Genomic DNA, 27,976 nt, shown 5'->3' with positions numbered 1-27,976 from the left:
CACTGTTTAGTTGGAAATGTCATATAAGTCCATCCTTTGACATAACTCCATCCTCGATCTGTGGAGTGGAGCCAACCAGAACTCGATAAAAACCATATAACATAGAAATATAAGACGGACGTAAAAAAAAAATAAAAAGAATACGGGCGGTCAATAAAAGTTCATGAGGATCACGATAATTGGAAGGAAGCTTTAACGAAATAGAAAGGTCGTTAACGTGTCGCATGCCTGAACGCACGCTTCCGTTTATCCGAGATCAATACTTAGCCTTCGAATTTGATTTAAGAGTTAATACAGAAGGAAGAACGAAGCTTGTTCTGACTTCTGAGGTGCGGGAGCGGGCTCCATTTACCATTCATAAGTCGAAGACGCCACACCACAAACCAAACAGCCGGTCTCTTTGGACTATGTTGCTGCTCCAGCTTCGGCAGCTACAACCCATTAGTGGCTTATGTCAATCCCCATCTACAGCTCGAATTCAGGGACGAGGAAGAGTTCGTAGCGAAGCTTTGCAAACACAAACACTTTCCTCTAGAACCCAAGTAGATAATTTTTTCTTTCTCTCTTACTCTTTGTTGCTTGCATCTTCGTTGATTGTTTTTATTTCTTCAAATGTCGGTTCTGTTGGCACTTGGCAGCACAGGAAATAATACGAATTCAGCAAAATTCTAGCTAACAAGCTTATTTCAATTAAATATGTAGAGTGTCTACCCATATTAATATGCGTTTAGAATAAATATAGAAACAAAGACAAAGTTGAAATGGGGCTGGATTTGTGGTGGATTCGGCGTTCCACTTTGAGCGTTTTTTGATGTTTTATATACTCTCTTGAACTAAAATCTTGGTCACTTGCATACCCATAGTTGTGAAAGCATAGGCTTTCAACTGATCCAAGTGTTTTTTGCTTCACTCTGACACCTATCCTCCGTTAGTATTGTTCTGACTAAGCAAGAAAGTTTCACGAAAAATAATGCGCAAGCAGGACAACCATGAATTAGAGAACTTTGTTCTGCTGACTCATTTATAGGTGCCTAACAAATATAGGCTTTGTGTGTTTCATTCCTTTAATCATGGGGGGGGGGGTGCTTCTTCTTCTTTGCTCCTCAAATTGAAAAAAAAAAAAAAAATTCAATTGTATTTGTACCTCTGCTTTGGCAATTACAAATTTATTATGAACCATTTTGTTATTAATTTCTTCTTAGAATTTTTCTCCTAACCTCAGTTTTCCTATAGAATTTTGTAAGCTTACCGAATTTTTATGTAACAAACGAACAAACGTTATCATTCATAGAATTCAAAATTTTACATTCGTATATTAAACCAAATCTATTTCTATATGTGCACCTTGAGAGAAGTAGAAGTGACAGCACCTGTAATGGGTTAGGGTATTTAGCTTGGGCATATTCTAAATATGGAATATATGGACCTGAAAGTTGATTAAAATTTTGAAATAAATCTTGAGAAATTTATTTTCATATAGGCTCCATCTAAGGGGCAGTAAGTTATTCAATTTGAAAATTTCTAGTTATTGTTTGTGCACATAAAAATAAAGACTCCACTATAGAAAGTATTATATTGCATTAAATGATGGGATATGTAAAGAAATGTGCAAATATTCTAAAGAGAAGGCAGAAAAAAGTGCATGCGTATTATGCTTGCAGCCTAGAGGCTTTGTATAAAAAAAGATAGAATTCTTAATGCATGGATATACTAATTTTCGTACTGTAAGGGAAGAGAAAAAGGGATATATATATATATATATATCATCAATTCGTAAAAAGATGCAAGTTATTGTTTTGTTGATGTGGAATTCACAATGAAACAGGGAATAAAGACAGATAATTATCATTATCATTGGTAGTCTGACCATTACTGAAACAAGGGTTAATTTTTCAATAAAACTTCATCATGGTCATTCCCCTTCAGGCAAATGATATGCACTTGGATTGCCAGAATATTATTACTTGTATGCTATGTCATACTCCAAAGGGCTTTGGTACATTTATGATCAGAATTCTCTTGTTTTCCAAGTCTGGTAATTTGCATATTGGATGGGTTAGCTATTTCTGGGTGTTCTGGGTCCTTATGTGTTATGAGTACTCCTTTCTATAAACTCTTTCCTTTTCTTTTTCTTTTGTTTTTCTGTTGCATGCTTTGTGTTTTTCTCTGATCATACATTTTCTTTCTATTTGAATTGTTTTTTTTTTTTTCAGTTTGATAGATAGATAGATAGATACAGTTCGATCTTGCCAGTCTGTTGTTCTACATTGAATATGGCCTAAATTCTAGGCACGCTTTTTTCAATTTTGTAGAGAATAATGGAAGGTATTTCAATAAGTAGTGAAGTAGGGGGCGCTGGTGGGGCTTACTCATATAATGCTTTAAGAAGGTTGGACCAATTATGGTCAAGTATTTGCTCTGCACCTGCAGGTATATTCTTAACACATAAATTCTCTGAAATAGACTTGTAATTATATGAATGAATATGACTGAAACAATACAACCACTTTATATCAACTAATATGAATATTTTGGCAGCTCCGCAGGAACAGTGGAACGTAGTCTCTTGTATTCCAGGTTTATTTAGCCATTCTGATATGTCTGAAAGAGCAGTAGATACATTTGACATAATAGTCTGTGGGGGTACTTTGGGCATATTTATTGCTACAGCATTGAGTATCAAAGGCCTTCGAGTAGGCATTGTGGAAAGGAATCTACTAAAGGGGGTATACTGTGATATTTATTCTCAAAATACTTCATAACATACATCATTGCTCAAAAGTCTTGAAATGCACTGAGAGAGAACATTTTATTATGAAATACACAGAGAGAACAAGAATGGAATATCTCAAGGAAAGAGCTCTTAGAACTTGTTGAGGCTGGCATTCTAGTAGAAGATGAAATTGAACAAATTACAGCAGCAAAGTTTAATCCTGTAAGTTTTTGAACTTTATACACATTTATTAGGAGTTGGTGATGCAAGGTCAGATCAGATGTGCGGTGAATGCACGCATCTGCACATCAACCTCAGGAGTCCAAATACCACAACCAAATGGGCCATAGTTCAGAGACTGCACCAATGAAACAAATTCCTATTTGAATTGACTATCTTCACCAAGTTCTAGGAAATTCTTTCATTTACTTTGTGGAAAGTCTAGCTCCAAGAAATTATTGAACTTGAAAGTTAGTGCTTATTTACTTTCCAAGCCATTGGATGGCTGGAAGGGGACATTTGTGGTGCAATGGTAAAGTCCTGGATGCCAAGCATGAGAATGCTGGCTTGAGTCTTGTGCAAGAATGCTAAAGATTAGGTCCTCATCCAGTTCACTCCTCCCAAGTCCCAAGACTCCAGATAGCTGGGACCAATGTAAGGTAATGACCTTTATTGGATGGCTGGATAAGAACTTATGTCTTGCATACAGAAACCAGGATGCAGTGTAATACCCTGCAGTACTCTTCCTCATATAGTTTTCTGTATCCCATATGGGATATATTTGTAACTGTTTATGTTTTGTGCTTTCTACAGAACAGATGTGGATTTGAGGGGAAAGGTGAGGTTTGGGTTGAGGACATTCTTAACCTTGGTATTTCGTAAGTCACATATCTCATATCTCTGAATTTTCATGGTAGTGTATCTTCAATCTATAACTTACTTCATTCTGCCCCACCCTCTTTGGTTGTGGTTTTGGTATGATACTAGTCTCTCTCCCTCTCTCTCTCTCTCTCTCTCTCTCTCTCTCATGGTTTTTAAGTTAAATGCATAAGGTTTATAGTAACCCCAAAGAGTGTGCCAAAACCAGTGTTATGTTCCTACTTTTACCATTCAAGGTACTTGTGTGCCTTGAGTCTCTCAATTATCTTGTTTCCAGTAATAATGACCTGGTTTTGAATTATTTATTGGAACTCTCTTGGATCTGAGCAAGTTGCTGTACACATTTTAGGATAGTGAAGGTTTCTATGTATCTTTCTTTATTGACTTCTTTGTTTGGGTAGGAAGTATTAATGTTTCAGAGGGGAAATGCATTTTTTTATTTGATTATAATAGATAATTTGTTTCATGGGATTCTTTTGGCACTTTACAACCATTAACTAAATGGTGCAAACTCTAAAACCTTTATGTCAACAACTACTAAATGGAATAATTGTCATCAGATCTGTGGAATTTGCATGCATGGTTTTCTCATCTTGTGGTTTCTAGGAATTCCCATACTTGGTCCAATTTCAGCAATGCATTCACAAATTGTGTGCGCTGGGTGGAGGGGGGGGGGGGCGGCTTTTCTAATAGACCTTCTTGTGGTTTAACAATACGATCCATTTACCTGTATGATTGAACTGCTGACCCATTCAACCTGTTCACTTGGTTAGTAGTTTTTTTTTTTTTTTTTGAATTTTTTTATTGTCATGGTGTCGCATGTTGACCCATTGGCCCAGATGGTTGAACCGGTGACCCATCCACTTGGAGAGGAAAATGGTTCATCCTCCAGGCTGAGTTTTAAAACATTGCTTACAACAGATTCAATTCAAACCCATCTTCACATTATAATAACTGGAAAATTAACAGCTTAACCTTACTACCAACAAGAAGAGGGTGAAGAAAATTCACTTGAAATTAAATGATGTTTTTTTTTTTTTTTTTTTTTTTATTTACAGCATTTGAAAGCATTAGATTATCATCTAAAATTGTATTAGATAATATTTGAAATTAATTATTCTTGTTCAGCTATGTCCTTTCTACATCTCAGTAACATATTCCAAAATGGAATCATTATCAGGATGCTAATATAATATAAAAAATAATCATTTCTATTTCTATGATTTTTTTTTGCAATTGATCCATTTTTAGTCTTTTAGATGATGATCCTGTGCCTTCGCATGCCTTTTTCTTCTCTTGGTAGGTAAGCTTTGAAATGCTATGAAAGTCCAAAATGAAATGATATTACACCATATGTTTTCTAAACAATCTATAAGTGAATGGCTTATTCAGTCCTCAATCTTTATAAGCTTCATTAATGCTTTAAAAACTATTTTCTACATTATATATTATGATGCTATTACTTACTATCGGTTTTTGGTTAGCTTATTCCTGACAAATTCATGCCTTAATTGAGTATATATTTGTTCATATCTTATATGTAGTAAGAAAATTTGATACTGTTAGATGTAAATCAGTCCTCAAATATTAGGTGTAAATTTGAAGATTAGAGGGAAAAAAGGAAGAGAAGTAAGAGCAGCAGTACAAGAGAAGAAGATGGCAAAAAGAGAAGGAAGAAGAAGAAGAAGATTTGAATTATCTTCCCTTTCTCCTCTAATCCTTTTTTATTAAGAATTAATGTTAGAGTAATAACAAGTATGCCCTTAAGTGGGCAGCCAGCTAGGCAATAACATAAAGAGATTAAACAAAAAGAAATAACAGGCCCATTAGCCAACAAGAAAAGAAAAGATATTACAAGAGAAGATACTAGGACCCATTCGGCCCAGTCTCTTTACACTGATATGTAACATAGGTATCGGGTTTTCCTTTCTAAACCTTATCTCATCATTAGGAATATAATCACTACTTTTTTCTTCTCTATCTGTCAGCATAGGCCATTTAAGCTTATAGAGATCATGAAGAAACGTTTTACTTCCCTTGGCGGAGTAATTTTGGAGGGTTATAGTGTGTCTAACATATCCATATATGAGGATTCTGCGGTATGCTCATCAACTTTTGCTGATTAATATTATGCTATTATTCAACTGATGTTTTTTACTGTTTATCCAATCTTTTGTTTCATCAGCTGATTTCAATGTCATCCTTTTTCAGATGTATTAAAAGTATTTCTACAATTTATTTCTGTATTATTTTTCACATAAATTAGCATTCATTATTAGGGTAGCCATTGATTTGACTCTAAAATAATCTACCAATGGCAGAAACAGACAAACCTTCCACATTCTGGGTATTATTTTTGTGATGGTGAAAAATATTAGATCAAGTGGTAAATAAGATGGATTTAATTATGAAATCACATTTACTTTTATTGCTGATAAAATAGATCATATTAGCTTTTATTTCAGGGGATTGCCTAGGTGTGATAATTGTATGGTCTCCACCTCTCCCCATGTTAAGCACACTTATAGTTAATATGCAACAGGTAGAAAATACCTATTCTCAATTACTTTGTGGCAAGCTTCTTGTCAATCTTCTTGCTCAACCCAAACAGGATTTGTTTCAATACTGAACTGATTCAAGAGAACCCTGCCTAATAAGGAACATGATTAGAAGTTCCATGCAGCAACTAAGCAACTTAAACAATCATAGGGAGAATACAAATTTCAAATCATAATTCATAGGTGGTTTCGCATGTACAGTTAGAAAGTTAGACATGAAGGTCTTTATTGACCCAAATAGAATCTTCAAATCATTCTTCATAGTTCTCTATCAAACTATTTATTAGCTGAAATCAAATAACAAAACCCAAAATTTGAAACTTATAAAGTTGTGATTTTATTAATGTAATCAAATTGCCATTTTTCAACTTAAAACTATGGTTTCCTTTTCAATATTGAAACTAAGAGTATCAACATGTAAAACTTGTTTTGAACTCATAAATAGGGGTGAATTCGAGCTGATCTAAGCCGAATATTTGGCTATTTGAGCTTGGCTTGCCAAAAGAATATGAAGCTCAAGCTCGATTCGAGCTAGAGACTTGAGCTCGAATTCGGCTTGACTCAAAAGCTCATATGTTCAAGCTCAGCTCGATTCGAGCTCAACTGTGGTCCAAGCTTCATTGGGCTTGAGCTCGACTCAATTAGCAAACAAGCCTACATTATTTGGCTTGAAATCGGCTCGAAGCTCGGTTTAAAACAAGCCAAATTGAACTTTTCACAAGCCAAGCTCGAATAAATCGTAAAAAGCTCGATTCATGTCCACCCCTACTCATAAAGAAATAATAATAGAAGAGCCAGGGATATTTGCTCCCTGGCTGTTTGACCCTATGAATTTATTGGTGAATTGTTCCATGCATATGGGTGACAACAAACTGGATAGTTAATTAATAAGTCTACTGACACCAGAAGAAGTCCAATCAGCCCCATTTTATTGGGTATCTTGAAAATGGGGAATATTTTCTGATTTCAAGAGACACCAGAATGAAGTTCAGAAAGATATTTGCTTCACCAGATTGAACTTTGGTTTAGTACCAGAATTTAAAACCTTTGTTACAGAGACCTTATGAGACTGAATGAAGAGTTGAACCTCCAAAAGTGATCTGGAAGAACAGTAAGGGATAAAGAGAAAAATACATTTTAAAAATTTATGCAAATAGTTCAAGACATGACTAATAACTGAAAGTCATATTAAAATGACTTTAGGCACATACAGAAGAATGGCATCAGATATGCATAGAGATGGAATTCCTATATGCTTAAAGTGATTGACATCAATTTGGAATTGCTTTGGCAGTTTAGGAAATCAGATAGCAACAAATTTGGGGCATCCATCTAATCTCTGTTCAATATGTTAGCATAGAGGGTCCTGAAACTAATGTCAATTGTGTGAACGTTAAATTTTGAAGTTATGCATTCTTTGTATTCCTTTCAGATTTTTGCTGTTCAACCTGAATGTTAGAATGCTTAATATTCTATAAATGCATTGCTTTAAAAGTTTGAACACTAATGACTTTGTGCTTTATAAGGTTATGCAACTTACTGAGGGAAAAATTTTGTCATCGCGCCTCATCATTGATGCAATGGGAAACTTCTCCCCTGTGGTAAAACAGGTCTGTTTTTGTGGTTATTATTATTACATACATACAGTTAGGCATATATGCAGTTATTGTCATGATCAGTGGCTATAAATATAGCTTCTCTCTTTCTCTCTCACACCAATGGTGTGAATCCTTCTGAGAGCATGCACATGTAGGATTACCTATGCTCAACACTTGCATTTATTGAAACACATATTTGCACATGTTTGATTGAAGCCTTGATATGGCTTCTCTTTTTTATTAAATGATGCAGATTATTATCGCTGTCACAATTATGCAACAAACTGTATACATGCATGATGCATGCACAAAATGGTCCTACTAGCTTATGGATGCATGATTCTTCCATACATAGAGTTCTATATGCAATTTTTACATGTACTATATGTGAAGATGCCTAGCCTGTTATTTTGCAACTTTATGGATATTTTTTTGATCCACATATAATTGGATTTCTTGAATCATTAATTATGGATTTTATTAACAGATCAGATCAGGAAGGAAGCCAGATGGTGTTTGCCTAGTTGTTGGTTCTTGTGCTCGTGGTTTCAAAGAAAACTCAACAAGTGATGTAATTTTTAGTAGTTCATCAGTGAAGAAAGTTGGGAATTCTCAAGTACATTATTTTTGGGAGGTGAATTAATTTTATTCCGGAGGCTCTTAAATGCTTGAATCAGAGGTTTCTTTGTATATGGGAATTGAGATTATGAACTTTTCACAGGCATTTCCCGCTGGCTCAGGTCCCACTGATAGAACTACTTATATGTTCACTTACGTTGATCCTCAACCGGGATGCCCAAAATTGGAAGAACTACTGGAAGACTATTGGGATCTTATGCCTGCTTATCAGGTTATTAATTGTATTCTTCCATGCTCATTGCAATTATGCTTCCAAGTTATGGTATTGCCTCCTTTTATAATCTTTTTTTTTTTCATTCTTTTCTGCTGGGGGAGGGGGCTGGTTTGGACTATTTGCTTTCTAAGACCCAATAGACAGTATTATATTTTGTCTTTCTGTACATCAACATCCACAAATTTCAGGTCCTTAATTCATTCACCTTAATATAGTTTGGGGCTGCTTTTCCTAGTGATCATTGTTTTCCTGCTTTTAAATTTCAAATGAAATTAATTCAGTTTCTTATTGATTAGTAACTACAACAAATGCCTAGTTATGATAAAATAAACTCATTAAATTTATTTGTAAATTTTGTTCCTATTTCTCATAATTATTTTCTTAATTTTGTTATGTTAAAGGATATTAATCCAATTTCTTTGCCCAATTGGTTATAATGTCAGTCTCTGTAAATGTTAGACAGCCTATTGAAAGACTCTTGGTGAGTAAAAATGTTTTTATTGAACTATGAGAGCAAAAATCCTAGGGTCCTTGGTGCCTGGCAGCCAGAATTCAATTTAATTTGTCATATCCAGAGATATTAAAAGAAGGGAAACTAAAATACTCAAATCTGAGAGCAGCTTCTTGTTTTTTAATCGATATAATCATGCAGTTAGTATAACCAGTCAGGGAGAGAGGAGAAAAATGACCTTTAGGGGGGGGGGGGTTACTTTTACTTTTTTGAAAAAGACAAACACTTATTGATAACATTTTTTATTTCTCTGAGGTGTTTTTTTTTTTGTTGTTACTATATTTAACTACAAAAACTGTCTCTGATATGTGATGAAAGGCTTATAGCCATTGTGACTTCCATTAGCTTCCAACATAAATTGATAGCTCAACATTATTTCTTTCTAGGTGCACGTAAAGAAAAATGATAAACTTTTAGGAAGCCTTTTTTCTTACTGCATTTGTTTTTCGGAATGTAAACCCATGACGCATACGAATTCCAGATGAACATCAACTTTGGAGTACAAAGCTAAAATCCATCTTCAGTTTTAGCTGATAACCTCCTATTTAACAGACGTTTTGGCTGTATCCATGATTTTCAGGGAGTCTTGCTTGATGATTTGGAGATACTTAGAGTTATTTTTGGCATTTTCCCTACATATTGTGACAGGTAAAAGGTGCACCTGCTACACAAATTGCATTTAAGATTTTGTTTTGCTGAATGCTTGTAAGTTGCAACAGTGAGACAGTACAATATGCTCACTAGTTAACTGCGCAATGGCTTTTGCAAAGGGAAAAAAACTACTGAGCAGCCTTATTTTGAAAATCATTGAAAATCATCATTGAAGAATTGTATTAGTGGGTTCGTATTGAGTGCATGTCTTGGGACAACTCTTGCTGTTTCTGGGCTTCTATATGAATAATGTGTTCTATAAGTTTGAATTGTTACTGGCTTCTTGTAGCAGTTAAAAGAGTCTCATGGGCAGCCAGTAATTGATAAAGGACATTCATTTTTCCTTCATTCCCCAATCTTATATCATATTTATATTAATTTTTACTATAAGTTCCCAATGTCAAATCCTGTTATCCATTTGCTTACATAGTAAAATGCCATTACCGAATGTTGGTCCCAGCTATCTGGGGAGTCTTGGGAGGGGTGGACTGGGTACAATCCTAACCTTTGACATTTTTTGGCACAAAGTGTCTACCCTCAGATTTAAACCAGTGTTCTGAATTTCCAGCCTATGATTTTACCATTACACCACGTATTTGACAATAATTTGAACGTATACTACTATTATCATTTTAACTATATGTTTCTGTAACCAACAATAATTTTTATAAATAACAGTGAAATTATATTATCTGCCTTAAAAGAAACACCCATGCATGTCTAGGCTCGACAACAGGGGAAACAAAACAAACAACTTAAGCTGACCATACACAGATGTATAAAAAATCACTTTCAAGTTACAAATTCACCCCAGGCCTTGACATTCCCCAAATATATCCTTGTGCCATTACTCCAGAAGTCTGATATTGATCACCTTCGGCCTGTACTCTGTTTCAATTTCTGCACGAAAACACAGAAAGAAGAAGGAAAGACAGAAGAGAGGAGAGAAAGAGAAGAAGAGAAGAGGAGAGAAGAAGAATGAAAAGAAGGGAGTAGTTCAAACTATTCTACCGCCCAGATTTGATATTTATAGGTTTCTATCATAAAATAGGTTACGAAGACTACTATACCCCTGCCAACTAAGACATTACTTAACAGAATACAACAGTAACTAATGTAGGCCCAATTAACAGGCCCATGACAAGGCCCAAACAGATATAACAGAAGGTAAATAAAGAAATAACTAATATGGCAGGGTATAATTCTACTATACTATTTCTCTACACTCCTCCTTAAGTTGGGAATAGATATTGGTTATTTCCAATTTGCATAAATCTTCTCTAACTTGACCCTTGTAACTGTTTTGGTGAAGACATCAACAATCTGCATATCAGAGGCAATATACGGAAGGAAAACTTCTTGGGAGGCAATTCTTTTTCTAATAAAGTGTCAATCCACCTTAATATGTTTGGTTTATCATGCTGTATGGGATTATAAGCAATATTAATAGCAATCTGGTTATCACAATACAACATTAGTGGTCTTTCATATTCAACATCTAACTCCTCAAGTAGTGATCTCAGACATAACACTTCAGCCACCCCATTAGCCATAGATCTATACTCTGCTTCAACACTAGAGTGGGCAACTACATTTTGTTTTTTACTTTTCCAAGAAACTAGATTGCTTCCAATAAGGGCATAGTATTCTGAGGTAGATCTCCTATTATCCACATGGCTAATCCAACCTGCATCAATATACACTTATATCTTCATATGACCATTATTCTTGAAGAGTATACCTCTACCTAGACACCTCTTTAAGTAGGCAAGTATCCTTTCAACTGCAAGAAAATAGGATGTTCTGGGAGACTACATATACTGGCTGACTACAATAACAGTATAAAAAATATCTAGTCGTGTTAGGCAAAGGTAGAGAAGCTTTCCAACCAGTCGCTGATACATGGCTTTATCTTCAAGTGACTCACCTCCTTCTGCATTTATCCTATGATCTAGCTTAATTGATATGTTTGCTGATTTAATTCTTTCAGTAGGCAAATATCCTTTCAACTGCAAGAAGATGGGATGTTCTGGGAGACTACATATGCTGGCTGACTACATTGACAGTATAAAAAATATCTAGCCGTGTTAGGCAAAGGTAGAGAAGCTTTCCAACCAGTCGCTGATACATGGCTTTATCTTCAAGTGACTCACTTCCTTCTGCATTTATCCTATGATCTGGCTTAATTGGTGTGTTTGCTGATTTAACTCCCAATTTTCCAATATCTTCTAGGAGATCAAGGGCATATTTCCTTTGAGAAATGAAGATGCCATGCTTAGATCTAGCCATTTCAATTCCTAGAAAATATTGCAAATCACCCAAATCTTTCACTTCAAACTCCTTACTAAATAACTTCTTGAGGGAATCAATCTCATCACATCACTGCCTGTTACCATAATATAATCAACATATACAGCTAGGAGAGTTGGGGCTGAACTTGTTTTCTTAAAAAATAGGGTGTGATCTGATTGAGCCTGTACATAGCCAATTTTTTCCAAGGCACGTCTAAACCTGCCAAACCATGCCCTTGGGTAGGGGTGAGCATTATTCAGTTAAAACTGAATTACCGAATCGAAAATTTCTGTTTCAGTTTTTTCAGTTTTTAAGAAATTCGATTTTTAATAATTTTGGTTTTCGGTTTCGGTTTTCAGATTTAGAAATTCGGTTAACCAAAAGAACCGAATTAGCTAAAATTCATTATATAATATATAATATATAATATATAATATACAATATATAATATGCTATATATCTATATATTAGTATATTATATATAATCTATTATAATGAAATTAAATTTTATAATATATTATAGGTTATAATATATAACATTATATATAATAATAACTAAATTTGGTTTTTAACCGAAATAACTGAAAACCGAACCAAAAATTTCAGTTTTATTGAAAATCAGTTTCGGTTTCTGTTTTCATTTTAATATTTCGGTTTTAAAAAATTCAGTTTATTCGGTTCGGTTTTTAACCAAATAAACTGAATGCTCACCTCTACCCTTGGGGATTATTTCAAACCATACAAAGCCTTCTTAAGTCGACAAACTTTCTTTCCATTATCTTCATCATAAAAACTAGGGGCAACTGCATATATACTTCTTCCTAGAGATCACCATTCATATAAACATTCTTAACATTCATATGAAATAACGACTATGAGAAATTTGCAGCAAGTGACAACATCACTTTGATTGTGTTCATTTTGGCAACTGGTGAAAAGATTTCTACATAATCAATACCATAAGTCAGTGTGTATCTTTTAGCAACCAGTTGGGCTTTGTATCTTTCAATTTGAGCCATCTACATTGTACTTGACAATAAATATCTATCTTCACCCAACCGGTTTCTTTCCTCTTGGTTGATCTACTAGCTCCTAAGTATCATTTTTTATAAATGCATCCATATCTACCTTCATTACTTCTTTCCACTCAGATACTACCAGGGCTTCATGCACTGTTCTGAAAATGGGTACAACAACAATGAACACCAAAAAGGACTTGTATGATGGTGAGAGGTGGTCATAAGAAAGAAACTGAGAGATGCAATGGGTAGTTGATGAGGTGCAATAACGTTTCCCTTTGTGTATTGCAATAGGAAGGTCAAAATCATTTGTGGGTGGTTAAGGTTCAATGATGGTGGTAGGCATATCTTCTACAACAGTTGTGGGTACAAAGGGTGTAATATGTGAATATGGAGTCGCAGAAGTGACTGGAAGTGGCCTAAATTGCTCATGATTGGAACCAACCTGTTTCCACCATTGTCTGTGAAACACCCTCAACTCCTTGCACTTCTAACAACCTCCCTCATTACTCTTCCCCTCAGTAACAAGAATAGGCAAAGGGACTTATTGAGCAAAAGCACCCTGCTCACCACTCTCTCATTGAGAAGAAATCCTACAATAATAAGGGATATTTTCAAAACATCCATAGACACAAAATAAGTTCTAGTGATAGGATCATGACAACAATACCCCTTTTGATTTTGTACATATCCAAGAAAAATACACTTGGCTGCCTTAGAATCAAATTTGGAACAGTGAGGTCTAAGGATTTGAACAAAACAAATGCACCCAAAAGTCTTAAGGGGAATAGTGAATTGGTCCTTATCGTACAACAGGTTAAAAGTCAATGTAGAATATGATTTATTATAAAATTTAATAAACATTTTCTAATTTTAATAAATATTTAAAAAAAATACTAACTAGTTAATATTTTATTACTTGAAAAATCTTTTATGTTTTATATTATAAAGTAATTAATTTATTCTTTTGTTTTTATATTTTGTTAATTCTTTTTTATAAATATTTTATTTGAAATATTAAATAGAAATTATTAATGAAATAATCTTTATTAATATACTGTATTATATTAATATAATATACTAATATATTATATTTTTAATGTACATTAGTCGACATTGGTCGACATCTTGTCAGCAAAATAGGAAAAACTATATCTTTTTTTGGTTATTTGGACCGATTTGGTCGACCGACATAATGTAATTTTTATATTACCATCCATTTTCATGTCGGTGAGCCTCGACATCGACATGTGTTGGGCGACATCAGCGACATTTAAAACCATGGTCCCAATCGCCTTCCTTGTTACCAGATCCTAAAAGACATAATGATCACGGAAAAAGGTTATTGAGCAATTTTGGTTTTTAGTAGTGCTACTCACTGAAATTAGGTTAGTGCTGAGTTTGGGGACATGAAGGACAAAAGACAAGGAGATGGAATTAGAAACTCTGATATCTCCCTTGCCAGAAATAGGTACAAGGGAACCATCGGCAATAAAAACCTTGTCTCTGCCTGAAGATAATAAATAGGAAATAAATACAAAAGATAAAATAGTCATATGGTTAGAAGCTCCTGAATCAATAATCCATGGAGGACTAGAATTACCTAGGGTTGAAGCATGATAGGCAGTAGCTCTTGTATCTGAGTGAGCAAAAGTTGAAGTGAGAGTAGTAGTAGTAGTTGATCTGGATGATTGGGATGATCCTAAGGGTCCAACTTTACACTCTAATTGAGTTAAGGCAGCTCTGACTGCAGCTAAGGCATCTAGGGATGTAGATTTTGTAGTAGAGGAAGATGCACCATCAGAAGTAACAATTGCATTTGCACTACCCTTCTTATTCCTAAGTTTTGCTAGGATAAGATGGGGATACAGGTGTCCCTAGTGTGCTTTGGCTTCTTACAATAATTACAAACCATCTCCCTCGTGTCTTTCCTCTTTATTTCTTTCTCCTTATTACCAATAGGCTTTGGTTTCACTACTACCAAGGCTGATTCCATGGGTGGAATCTGCTCTACTCTCTTCACTATGTACTAGTGAATAGGCCTGAGACAAAGTAATACTGTCCCTAGTAAGTAACTGCTGCCTCACAATGTCATATTCTGAATCAAGTCCAATAAGGAATTCAAACACTCTATTTGTTTCAACCAGCTTCCTATATGTTGCTGCATCTTTTTCGCTTTCCCATTCAATAGTCTCCAAGTGATCAATCTCATGCCACAAATATTTCAAAGGGGAGAAATATACAGATACAAGTTGCTTCCCCTATTTAAGGTTATATTCACTTCACTTTTTAGCTCATAGACCCTAGCAACATTCAAGGGCTATGAGTAAGTTTCCTTCATATTCTCCCAAATTTCCTTAGAAATTTTCACCCATAAATAATTTCTACTGATGTGAGGCTGCATAGAGTTGCACAGCGAAGTCATCACTAGATAGTTTTCCTAAACCCATTTAGGATAAGTTAGATCTTTCTTTGCTGGTTGTTTTGTGTCTCTAGTTACATATCCCAGTTTCCCCCTTCCTCCTATGGCCATCATGGCCAATTGAGTCCATTCCAAGTAATTTGTCCCATCAAATTTAACAATAGTGATCTGAAAAGTGTTGCCTGACATACTTCTAGACCCCATAGATACTTCCCCAAGTGGTTTTGGTTCCTTCCCAACTGCCTCCATGCTAACCACACCACCAAGGTTCACAAATATTCAAAAAAAAGGAGGCTGAAAAAGAGTCTGTATAGCAGTTCATCCCAACAAAAAACAGTTCTAGAATGCTTAGAACCCTAGAGCTGATCTGTTCTCAGTAGTTTATAGCAGTCGAGCACAAAAAACAGTTCTGAAATACCCAGAACCCTAAACTAGGTATGTTTTCAGCGAAGTCTGGCACTATCCCTAGAGATTGTCAAGGAAAAAATTCTGTTGCACTCAAAAAACTGATATTTTTCATACCAAGATCCTAGAGATAATCAAGAAAGTTCAGCCGCACCTTTTTCAGTAAAAACTGGAACCAGCCCTAGAAATAATCAAAGAAAAAATCAACCACACCTTCCAGGAGAGCCCAGTCTCCTAGCTGCTGATCTCAAAAAAGATTGATTTCTACTCAGAAAACCCTAGCCGTACCTTCCTGAAATGCCCAGTCTCCTCCAAGCTGTTGGTCTCAGAAAAAGAGTTATTTTTTTTCTCAAAAAACCCTATGTGCCAGCACCAACTGAAGGTTTAACTCCTGAACCTTAATCTGATCCAAGACAACCCTGATGCTTCCTGTTTTGTTGATGATCTCCAAGATTCCAGATTTTGGGCAGCACAAACTCCAACAAACCTCCAAGAATCAGGTAAATCTGACTCAAAAATCCAGCCCTCGTCTATTTTCACGTAGCCGGCTGGAACAAGACTACATGAGAACCCTAGTAGGTCTTACACCTTGCTCTGATACCAAGAAGTCTGATATTGATCACCTTCGGCCTGTACTCTGTTCAGTTTCTGCAAGAAAACACAGAAAGAAAAAGGAAAAACGGAAGAGAGAAGAGAGGAAGAGAATAAGAGAAGAGGGGAGAAAAGAATGAAAATAAGGGAGCAGGTCAAACTATTCTGCCGCCCGGATTTGATATTTATCGGTTTCTATCATAAATAGATTACAAAGACTACTATACCCCTGCTTACTAAGACACTACTTAACAGATATAACAGTAACTAACGTAGGCCCAATTAACAGGCCCATGACAAGGCCCTAACAGATAACAGAAGGTAAATAAAGAAATAACGAATATGGCAGGGTATAACTCTACTATACTGTTTCTCTACAACTCCTGCTCTAGCTAAGCTATCTGCTAGGGTATTAGCCGATCTAGGGATCTACCTGAATGAGAAGTTCAGGCTAAATCCAATGGATTTGGCTTCCCTAACCAAAGCTCTAAACCACCATGGTGGTTCCTCTTCAACATCAAGCCAAGATATAACAACTTGGCAATCCCCTTCAATTAAGACATTTCTCCAACTTTGCTGTGCCAACAGCTTTAGAGGAACCACCACAGTGGTTTAGACCTTGAATTACAGCCACCATCTCTTATCTCAAAGAGTTTCCATAACCCACAGAACCTTAGAAGCTCAACATAATGGTGCCCCTATCATCCCTTACCAACCCTCCCATACCAGACTGACCAGGATTACGTAAGCATGAGCCATTGAAATTGAGCTTGGCTGCTAATTGATTACCCTCTGTGGTCTTCCTACTTGACACATTAGCAATAATGTCCCAGCCTCTTAATAGGTCATCCATCTTCACATCATAAAAAACTCCTCACAAGTTAAAACCCAATGGACAGTCTTTGATAATTCTGTTAAGCTTCCCACATCTTTTCGTTATTTTCAAACACCCTTGCATTCCTCTCCCTCCAAATGCTCCACAACTCTGCAGCCGTTACATGGTGCCATAATAGTTTCATTCTTTTTGTGTGGCATTCCAAGATATCTTGTGAGACAAGTCCATAATATTCTGTGGTGCAACCCAATTTTTTTTCCAAATAAAGCAAAGAAGTGACTCCATACCTGGCTGGTGCAATGACAAGAAAAGGAATAGATGATTAGCACATTCTCCACTTTTGAGGCAAAGAACACACATGTGGGGATAAGCACCGCGGTTTCCCTTTCTTTTGAAGTCTGTCACCAGAGTAGCTCTCTGTTTCATATCCATGAAACATTTAAGTTCTTACTGCATTTGATTATAATACTTGTCTATCTTTGGATGGTAAAATATTAAATCAATGTCAGCCTATTTCCATCCTGTAACATTAAGCCACTGTTTCAACTATAGTCATTAAATCTGACATGTTTCTCTTATTGGGGGAGGATCAACTTAACAGTCCACTGCCAGCTTCTTTCGATCGTATTCTACAGGTGATGTACTACCATATTATATAATTTTATGAGCCTCAGAATCATGGAACCATATGTCTAATCTGATGCATGTATGACAAATCATTTTGTGCAGTTTGGTGATGCTAGTGGCATACAATCCCCAGTTTCATTTGGTGGTTTTGGGAGTTTGACTCGTCACCTTGGCAGACTATCAACTGGTATATTCTGTTGTAAAATGTATAATATATATATATATATAGATATAGATATATATTGTGCAATCAAATGATACTTTATGGAGATCTTCCTGTATCCTAGATATATTATTCTCCAAGTTGCAACTCTTCAGTAGGTGATTATTGTGTAAATGAATGCTACTTGAGGTTATGGCTCATCCAAAAGTTGGCTGATTAATTGAATAGTTTCAACATTTTCTTTCTAGGTCAAAATTCACAGTTAAATGTCTGATGTATATAGACTGTTTATTATGTCTGAAATTCAACTAATATATTGTTTTCTCTTTGGAGGATTCAGGAATATATGAAGCATTTAATGGCAATTTTCTTGACTCGTACAGTTTATCCCTATTAAATCCTTACATGGTTGGTTTCCTTGTCATGTAAACAATAATGTAGCTTTATCTTTGGATATCTGAATTGAGTTCTTTCCTGTGCAGCCCAATTTAAGTGCATCCTGGTTATTTCAAAGAGCAATGTCCGCAAAACAACAAGCTGATGTCTCACCAGATTTCATTAATGAGCTTCTGTATGTTAATTTTCACTGTATGCAGGTAAATTGTGTTTTATTTTTCTTTTTTTTAATGACTCCAATACCTTTTCCCCAGTTTACATACTTGTTCCTTACAAAGCCCATTGATTCTCTCTAACCAGAGGCTAGGGGATCCAATACTAAGACCATTTCTTCAGGTAGCTTTCTATCTTTGCAATTTCTTTCCCTACTTACTGGCCAAGCATATCATCTTGATGGTCATCTTGAGTTTACCAAACTCATGTTCCGTTTGATACTCTGTATTCTGGCAGGATGTAATACAATTTGGGCCTCTGGTGAAGACATTGGGTTTAGTTATGCTCAGTAAACCTCAAATTATTCCATCAATATTCAAACAGGTAAAGTACTGCAGGAGTTTTCCTTTGCAAAGCTTATAAGATTAGTCTTATTTTACTATTGCAAAATTATTAATGCTCATAAAAGAAATATAATATTCCAGAACTTGGTATTTTATTTGTATTTACTACATGGAGTTTTTGTCTTTTTTTTTTTAATTTTTGGCATTTTATCTGCCTTAAAAGAAAAACAACCATAAGTTCCTAAGTCCTATGCTGAAAAATTGGAGAAGGAACATGTGAAAATGGATAATTAGAATACAATATCCTGGGTATGGTGATACATAACTTTTGAAATGGTCTGTAGTTCCCATAAACTGTGAAGTATCCTCCTGTCAGATGATCCGAACTGACAATTGAGGATCCCCCTGAAAAATTACGGGGGGCAAAACCTGCTTGAATGGATGATTCAGCTATGTGCTTTTTTAAAAAAAAAAAAAAATAAAGAGTGAATGGTCCAACCTGGTTATTATCTGTCTTTTCAGGTTGGAGTCTCTGTGCTTCTTGACTGGTTTGGACATTTTGTCATGCTGGGTTATTATACGTTTCTCTCACTCCTCATTGATCCTGTCATAAGGTAATAATGGTCTGATAATTTTCGTTTGGTTTAGGGTTTGTCTGAAGAGTAGGTTTATTCATAAGCAAGAAAAAAAGAGTAATGTTTGCTATGGAAGATCCATTAGAACAACTGTCATCTTACAACTTTCCAGTCATAGATGTTTTCATTTTGACCTCATATTTTATCTTTTACAAGGCCATGGCTAAACACACTTCCAGACAAAAGGAAGTATGAATGGAAGCGACACCTTGATGCTTGGAAGTATGGATCTGGTTTAGATTACAAGCAATAAGGATCAAGGAATTGCTCAACAGTGTTACGCAAGGGTGCATATACCTGCACTCGTAGCCTTAGAGATAAACAAGTATTATCTTTTGAAATGTTGTGATACAGATGCAGAAACATATAAAAACATGTATTCTATGAGTTTGCCCAGAAAGTGATATTGGGGGTGGTAGTCTTTGTTGAGGGTTACTAATGGAAGAATTTTCTATTATTGTTCATATTTTGTTACAAAAGAAAGTTCACGTGTGATCACTATTCACTAATATGTGAAGAGCCAACAATGAGGGTGTGGACTCATTACGACAATGAGGTGCAGTATCTTCACTTCAACTGCAGGGTTTCCATGTATAGAGGATCTGATTTATGAATTATTTTGGAATTCTAGTAGTAGCTTATCCACCTTTAGATACGGATCAACTGTCTACTCAAGATATTTGGAATTCCTTAAAGTTATATGTTCACTAAGTCCTCTCTTTATTGTGTCACCCTATCATTATGATTGAAAAATAGTTTGTTGGAATTACATCTTCGGAAACCCAAATAGATAAATGATTAATTAAATGAATATGATAAAGTAAAATAGAAAAGAAAAAGCGTACTCTGGTCTTCTACTAAATCATAAAAAAGAATAAAAAAAGGCCACTCCCTTGATGGAGCTTTTTCCTAAACAATGATAGGTTGATAGCATTCAATAAAAAGGGTATTTTGTATCTAAAAACCATTTTTGTGATGTGGTGGGGTATATGCTTGTCAGCATTTGGTTTTTGTTCGGTCCACTGTTTGAACCTCCAATTTACCCAAACACCTGATTGAGTTCTTCTAATCCTTCCGAAACGCCAAAAAAACCCCAAAGAACTCAAATTTTGCCCCGAGAGCCCTTAAATCTACCCGATACCAATCCAATGGCCTTGATTAACCCCCATTTACATCTCGACCCTCATATTAGACACCACCATCAGACTCAGAACCTCAAAAACACCTACCCATAGAATCTCAATTCAAAATTTCCCTATTTACCCTTTCATCAAACCAAGATTCCATTTCAGATCCATTCATTGGCCCAAATTCCTATGATCTTGACCCCCTTGAATCAATCAAACATTATCATCAGATCCTGGGTAACTTAAAATACCCACCTATAAAATTTCAGTCCAAAATACCTTTTTTTGCCCCTTTATTTCACTAAGATTTCATTTCAATCAAACCACTACCCCTCCAGATATGCCCAATTCGGGCCCAATTGACCCAATCCGACCTTACCAATCAATTATAATTCATAATGTCCAAAAAATCCACTTTATCAAATTTCAGCCAAAAATACCCCCATTTACCCCCTCATCCAAAAAAAATTCATTTCAACCAATCTCACTAGCCGGCAGCATACATAAAACCCATCTCTGGGTCAAACCGATCTTAACCCTATGATCATTGACACAAAACCCCCCACCATTGAACCAGAACCTCGGTTGACTCTCCTTGGGCCATTTTTGGCTTGAATTCATGAAATTACAAAATTACCCCTAATTTTCCCAAAACTTACAAGAATACCGTTGACCCCCTTGGAGTCTTGGACTGCAATCCACCTCAGCGAACAACAGCGGGGTTCGCAATTAGACGGTTCATCGCCACTATTCATGTCCTTCAGCGAACAACAGCGGAATACCAGCTCCCTCGTGTCCATTTCCCTCCTCCTACTCCTACTCCTTTCTCACCCTCCGAAATCTTTCCCCCTTCTCTTTTCCTCTCCTCCCAGTCTCCTCTCCTGCTCCCCTCACAGCCCATTATATCGTGAAACAGAGGAGTTGCAGCGAGCTCCTGTTCAGACGAAATCTAAACGCAACATCGACAACATCTTCGCCAGACAATCCAAGTCGGCTCATCACAACTGGTCAGTCTCGACAGCGTAGGTTGTTCCCTTTGGGGTCACATCCGTCAAGGAAGAGGTACCCGAAGCTAAAGTGGGTTGAACTTCCTCTATTTTTTTCTCGTTTCTCCGGTTCTCTGTATTCGAAGACGACGAAGAAAAGCCAAGCCTAGCTACCGCCGTCTGAACTTCATTGTTTTTCATCTTCTGCATTTCTACCGTCGATCGGGAATCACCCAGATAATCCTCTCTGTATTTTCTTTGATAGTGAGGATTTGAGGTTGGGGAGCAGGTCGATGGAGCAGGTTCCATCGAATTCACTCCCATAGACTTTCATCCCCAACCCAATCCGATCTTTGTTTCGTGTTAGATGTTAGTAGTGTTGGATGCAATTCGAATTTGTTTGTTTCAGAGATTGAATCATCATTGTTTTCTTTAATTTCTTTCCGAAACTGACCCCGTGCTCTGTTGAATATTGCCGACGAGGTTATCTCTAGTCTTTTTTGTCATTCTCTGATGAATATTACTGAATGCTAATAATGTTATCTTAGTCTTTTTTCTTTTTCCTGAAACCAATTTTATGAGCTCATGAATGTGGTTGATCATATGTCCATGCGTTTAATCTTATTCTAGTCTATTTCTGCTTTGAAGATCAAGTTCCGATTTGGTTTGATGAAAGAGTAGCAATGTTTAGGTCTCAGTATATAGTTTGAATCGTTAATTGCTGTGTGGTTGGGGTTCTCGTTAGTTAGCTATTCGATATGTTGTAATTCAGTAGTAATAAATGGGGAAACGTAGACAAATAATACAATAGTTGGAAAATTGACTGCAAGAAAAAAATTAAAAAAGAAAGAAAAAAGAGGAAGAGGCTAGGAAGAATTCGGGTGTTGCCATGCTTACAGGATAAAAGAATGAAGGCCTAGTTATAATAAATAAAGCAAACTAAAAAATAATAATGACAAGTAATAAATTAATTAGTAAAAAAGGAAAATACGAAAATGAATGAAATAATAATAATAAAGGATGAAAGATAGAATAGGAGAATGGAAAACTGAAATTAAAAAAAGTAGAAAATAGAAAATACTCAAAAAATAAAATAAAATAAAATAAAAATAAATAATTCAATGAAATAAACTATAAATAGGGTTTCATGCACAAGATAATATACAAAAGACAATAAACAATTGATGAAAATAAAAATAAAAGAAAATAACGAAAAACGATAAATAATAATAATAAAGAAAAATAAAGAAATGTAATCTAAAAAAGAAAAAGGAAATAAAAGTAAAAAATGAAAAAAACAGCAAAAAATAGATAAATAAAAATAAAGAGGATTTTTCTTTTAGCTTGCTCTTGTGATTTGCTTTTGGTTTATTGATTGCTTTTTTTTATGCTTATGCTTGTGTCAAAACCCCACGTAGGCCCTACATACTGGACCCAAGAGAGGTGATGCCTAACATCTTTCCCCTCCCATCTAAGTCTTATCCGGACTGGTTAGTTGATGCCTCGGGTTTTGGAGTCACTACAAAAATGAGTTTTGATGTTATTCTAGGAGGTCTCATGACTCCCTTCACTTCTATTTTCATAACTGATGGGTGGCGACTTCAAATTCAATCCAAGTGAACCGTTTTCCAACGCTCATAATACCGAATATAAAGATGAACTTGGATCATATATATTATCTGATTGTAAAGTGGAAATTTTTGAAATGTTTATACAAAATGCTGGCAACCCAAAACATTCTCTTGATAAAAAAAAGGAAATTTATGAGAAAAGGGAAAAGCATTCCTGTTTCTACCCGGATGAAATTCCATGCAGAGAATTACTGGTCCAAAGTTGGAGTATCGTTCTCACTAATAAAACCCTTCAATGGACAATTGGTTGAGCGGCCAAATCTGGTGGCTAACAGAAACCTGTCACATTGAATTGAGTACCCTAATCATAGTCACAGGAGGTGTTCACATTCCATGGCAACAACGCACCGGGGTCGGGGAATGGTGTATATGTGAATGTGATAGCTTAGCTTGTCGGCAATTGCGGGTATTCACAATTCACGAACTTTATTAATCTTTTCTCTACGATTGATTTAAATATTTAATTTGTTCGTTGAACCATAAATTTTGGAAATTTATTTTGCTTGCTTCTCTCTCTCTCTAAAATCTACGCTCCACCTACAAAGCTACAATATGGTAAATCAAGGACCTGATGGGGTCAACACATGCCCACGTCCATATAGATTTGGTCTGGACTTGGGCCCCGGGTTTCTTCTTTAGTGACATGGTTCGAACTGGAGGAAAGGGCTACTACAGACTACAGTTGACGTTGAATATATAAATGGGCCAGGCCATAGTTTCTCCCTTAGCATAGGTTGAGAAAATGCCACGCGTACACTTGAAGTTGTTATTGTATGCCTTTCAAAATTTAAATGGACAAATTAACGTATCATACACCGGATATCTATGGGATCCATATGTACTAATCCACTTGAGATGACAGACTGTTCCGAACAGCCCTATCCACTGTGAAGAGCTCTCCCTTTCCATTCATGGCAGATGTTCTCAATACACGGCAGTAGTGTGTTATGGGTGAAGATGTCCTGTGGGTAACGATATGCGAACAGTTGGGGTGTAGATCTGGAAAATTCTTGATAATACTTTGTAATTTAGGGGTTTTGTCAAGTCAGTCTTCAAACTTTAAAACGTGTTTTTGTAGTAGTCTGAACTTTTAAATTGTGTTTAATAGGTCTTTATCCCTTTAATGGATAAGTGAAATGACAGTAGTACCCATCAGGTGTCATCTAGTTTTCTTTATCTGCTACTTCCACATAAACCAATTCAAAACCTAAGCACTTTGAAATGGTAGCACTTCAAATGTGGACGACTGTGGTGGAGAATCATCATGTTCATTAATGTTGAGTTCCTGCGGTCTTTTGCATGTTCGGGGAGTAGGAGCTTTAACAGTTGATCAGTGTTTGGTTTTATAACCCTTCTTTTCCTTTCCTTCTTTTAACACACAAACGAAATGGGTAAAAGTAAAATGGTAAAAAAAAATATTATAAAGGGCAATTTTTGCATTTTGAAATTATTTAATACACACCTAATGTCACATGATGGTATTGACTGATAATCAACTAACAGTAGGAACCTATTAGACACAATTTGAAAATTCAAGGTACTGCTAGGACATATTTTAAAGTTTAGGAACTGACTAGACACAACCCCAAAAGTACAGGCCAGGTAGTCATTAGGAATTTTCCCTAAAAAAGGATTTCCTTCCTCCTTTTAAAGAGGAGAATTTTATGATCCTAGAAGAGAGGGAAGAACCCATCCAATCAGCAATTCTAATTTCTAAGCTAAGTTCAATACAATCAACGGATTACTGGTGTCTCTTTACTCAATCGCCATGTTCAGACTGGAAGGAGTGCAGCGGAAGAAAGCTTCAAGGCCTAGGATCTTGAGTGCGCGATTAAGTATGCCAACATCACGAAACAGCTTGATCCCCATTTAGACGGTATCAATATGGATTGGTAGGCGCTTCTTAACATTGTTGATGCTACTTGCTTCTGCACACAATGGTATTGATTGTTTAAAGTCGAATTCGATTCCAGGGTGATCCAATTCGATCCATTTATAATTGAATCAAATATGAATCCACCCCTATCCAAATATGATAAAATTCTATTTTATTCAATTTAAATATATATATATATATATATATATATATATATATTTACATATTTAAAATTTATCTTGTATCTATTAATAAAGGTGGCTTGCACATTGTGTTTGTATGAAGTGTCATAGATTCATACAAATAACTTTCAATTCATTTTGTTCACGAAATATGGAAATCAAAGTCATTAAACTATTTTATTAATAACATATAATATTTTGATTATTTTTAGTTTAATTTGATTCTATTTGAATTTGAATATAAACAAATAAAATTTGAATCTACCTATATCTGATTTCAATTCATTTGCAACCTTACAATCATGGTTTTTAAAACCGGATCGAACCGGACGGCCAGACTGGAAAAATCGGGAATCAGTTCCGTTTTTTCCCAAAACCGTTTTCTTCCTCAAAACCGTTGATTTTAGTCAATAAACTGCTGAACCGGTCGATTAATCGTTTGAACGATTTTGACTATTTTTCAATTTTTTTAATTTTTTATTTTTTTATCAGAACGGACCAATCATTCGAATCAAACAGTCAGACCATTTGACCCGATAACCGGACCCCTGACTGATTCGGTTACCGGGTCAGTTTTAAAAACCATACTTACAATAAAACTCCAGATTTCCTACCCACACTCTACCCGTCTTGAATTGCAGCCATTCATCTCGATGTTGTATTGTGAGATTTGCGGCTAAATGTTTGTGGGTAGAGCGTGGGTAGAAAAAATAGAAAATGTAGATACGGTGGCCTCATGATTCATCCAAGATTAATTCTGCTGTTGCCAAAGGCACTTCATTTTCTATGAAGACCGTAATGCCTTATCTCAACCCACCAAGTGGAATGCGTACAATGTTTTGATCTCGAGTATCCATGCACGTCCCACTTGACTAATCACTGGTTTCATAATCGAATCGATCAGTTCCAAGTTTTATTCTTTTCCAACGACGAAGTACCATGGCAGAAAGCGTGTCGTGCCCTAGTTGCAGTAGTAGGTTCTCCATTAGTTATGAAACCGGCGTAGGAATGTGGGTTTTGTTTCTAATACATCAGTCCAAATTATATTATATGATATCAGACAGAAAACAAAGGATAGGTCTATGAACTTCTCTTACACCATGGATAAAGGTGGTAGAGAACAAAATCTATTTGGGGACCACAACTAATGGTTAAATGATTAATTCTTTAAAATGGCATTATAGACTATTTGATCAGGTAAATGAGTAATCTAGTGTTCAATCTTTATCGCCTTATAAATTATTTAAGTTTTAGTACAAGATATGAATAGGCACTTGTCCACACTTCAAGTTTAATGAGTTTTTTAAGAAAAATTTTCTTGTATCCTAATAATAATATTTGTCAAAATTATCCCCAAATTATTACCATGGATTTATTTATTTTTTTTTTTAATTTTGATAACCAAATATTTGTAAAATAATCAATGAGAAAATTTCAATCTAATTAAATTTGTGGGTGCCCACGCAGTGAGGTATTCCGAATGTAAAGCCAAAAAGGCTGTGAGAACCGTGTGAATACAATTTGTGTGAGGACTGGCACCTAAACCATGGTTTTTAAAACTGGACCAGACCGGAAAAATCAGGAACCGGTCAGATCTGTTTTCCCTCAAAACTAGATTTTTTTCAAAATCGTTGATTTTGGTCAATGAATTGCTGAACCGGGCGATTAATCGTTCAAACCACTCAAATAATTTTGACCATTTTTTATTTTTTATCAAAACAGACTGAATGTTCAGTTCAAACGGTCGGACCATTCGACTCAATAGTTCGGTCACCGGGTCGATTTTAAAAGCCATGACCTAAACTATAGGGCCTTCAGCTCAAGCCTTTTGTTTTTGTACTTTTATTGAAGTTGGGGTTGACTTAGGGATGCGACTCTTGAGAATCTGAGCCCCACAAAGTGTAATGCTAATTTCAGTGGTTTCTACTTTCTACTTTCTACTTTCTAGAAATAAAAGACACAATCATCAGCGATTCTCATTTTCTATCAGCCAAAGTTCATCAGAAGATACAGGTCAGGTAGGACCCAGCAGAGAGAGGGGAACCACTAGTTATCCATTCATAAATAAAACAAAAAGGAAAGGGAAATTAAAAGAGTAAATTGAACCATGCAGTTCCAATGGATTCTTGGAACATTGATTGAAGATGATATTTTTTATTCTTTTCTCACAAGTCACAAACCACTGAAATTGGAGTCAATCATCATGTGGAGGACACCCGCTTCCCCTCCACTCTCCACCCATGTATTGGTCTCTGTCCCGGTCCCCTCTTTGGTAGATTGTCGGGACCAGCCCGGATTTTGCCACGACGAGGTTCCTTATAGGATCCGGCCGGCCGGCCGGTGAACAGTGAGCACTAGTGCATGGTGGTGGGTGCTCCAGTTGGCAATCATTTTATTCTTACCAGAGTAAAGATCGATCTTCTTCTTCTTCCTCTTTTTAATTATTTCATGCGGTGGATGAAGATGAACAAACAATTACGCACTCCACGGCTCCACTATGATCGCTGAGTCTCACAAGTATCCATTTAA

General features: G+C 35.8%; 1 protein-coding gene across 3 annotated transcripts; it reads left to right on the top strand.

The window, feature by feature from the left end:
* The first annotated feature begins 63 nt into the window (after positions 1 to 63).
* Positions 64 to 20,300, top strand: LOC104588042 (Lycopene beta/epsilon cyclase protein). 3 transcript variants are annotated; one of them, XM_088894634.1, is made up of 18 exons: positions 66 to 542; positions 2,313 to 2,430; positions 2,539 to 2,726; positions 2,828 to 2,935; positions 3,527 to 3,591; positions 5,586 to 5,691; positions 7,677 to 7,760; positions 8,236 to 8,382; positions 8,470 to 8,598; positions 9,693 to 9,760; positions 17,929 to 17,962; positions 18,057 to 18,141; positions 18,458 to 18,525; positions 18,600 to 18,688; positions 18,768 to 18,849; positions 18,964 to 19,050; positions 19,533 to 19,624; positions 19,802 to 20,300. In XM_088894634.1, the coding sequence occupies exons 1-18, from the start codon at positions 225 to 227 to the stop codon at positions 19,896 to 19,898; spliced, it is 1,965 nt and encodes a 654-aa protein (XP_088750760.1). In that variant the 5' UTR covers positions 66 to 224; the 3' UTR covers positions 19,899 to 20,300. The 3 variants fall into 3 exon arrangements, with proteins under 3 accessions (XP_088750761.1, XP_088750760.1, XP_010244147.2); XM_010245845.3 differs by having other exon boundaries at positions 72 to 542; positions 18,600 to 18,713; positions 18,814 to 18,849; XM_088894635.1 differs by lacking the exons at positions 19,533 to 19,624; positions 19,802 to 20,300 and having other exon boundaries at positions 64 to 542; positions 18,600 to 18,713; positions 18,792 to 18,849; positions 18,964 to 19,028.
* Positions 20,301 to 27,976: the final 7,676 nt, after the last annotated feature.

Source organism: Nelumbo nucifera, chromosome 1 (genome assembly GCF_055504915.1).
Source record: "Nelumbo nucifera cultivar China Antique chromosome 1, China Antique-T2T, whole genome shotgun sequence".
NCBI classification, from domain to species: domain Eukaryota; kingdom Viridiplantae; phylum Streptophyta; class Magnoliopsida; order Proteales; family Nelumbonaceae; genus Nelumbo; species Nelumbo nucifera.
This window is presented reverse-complemented; position numbering and strand designations above follow the sequence as displayed.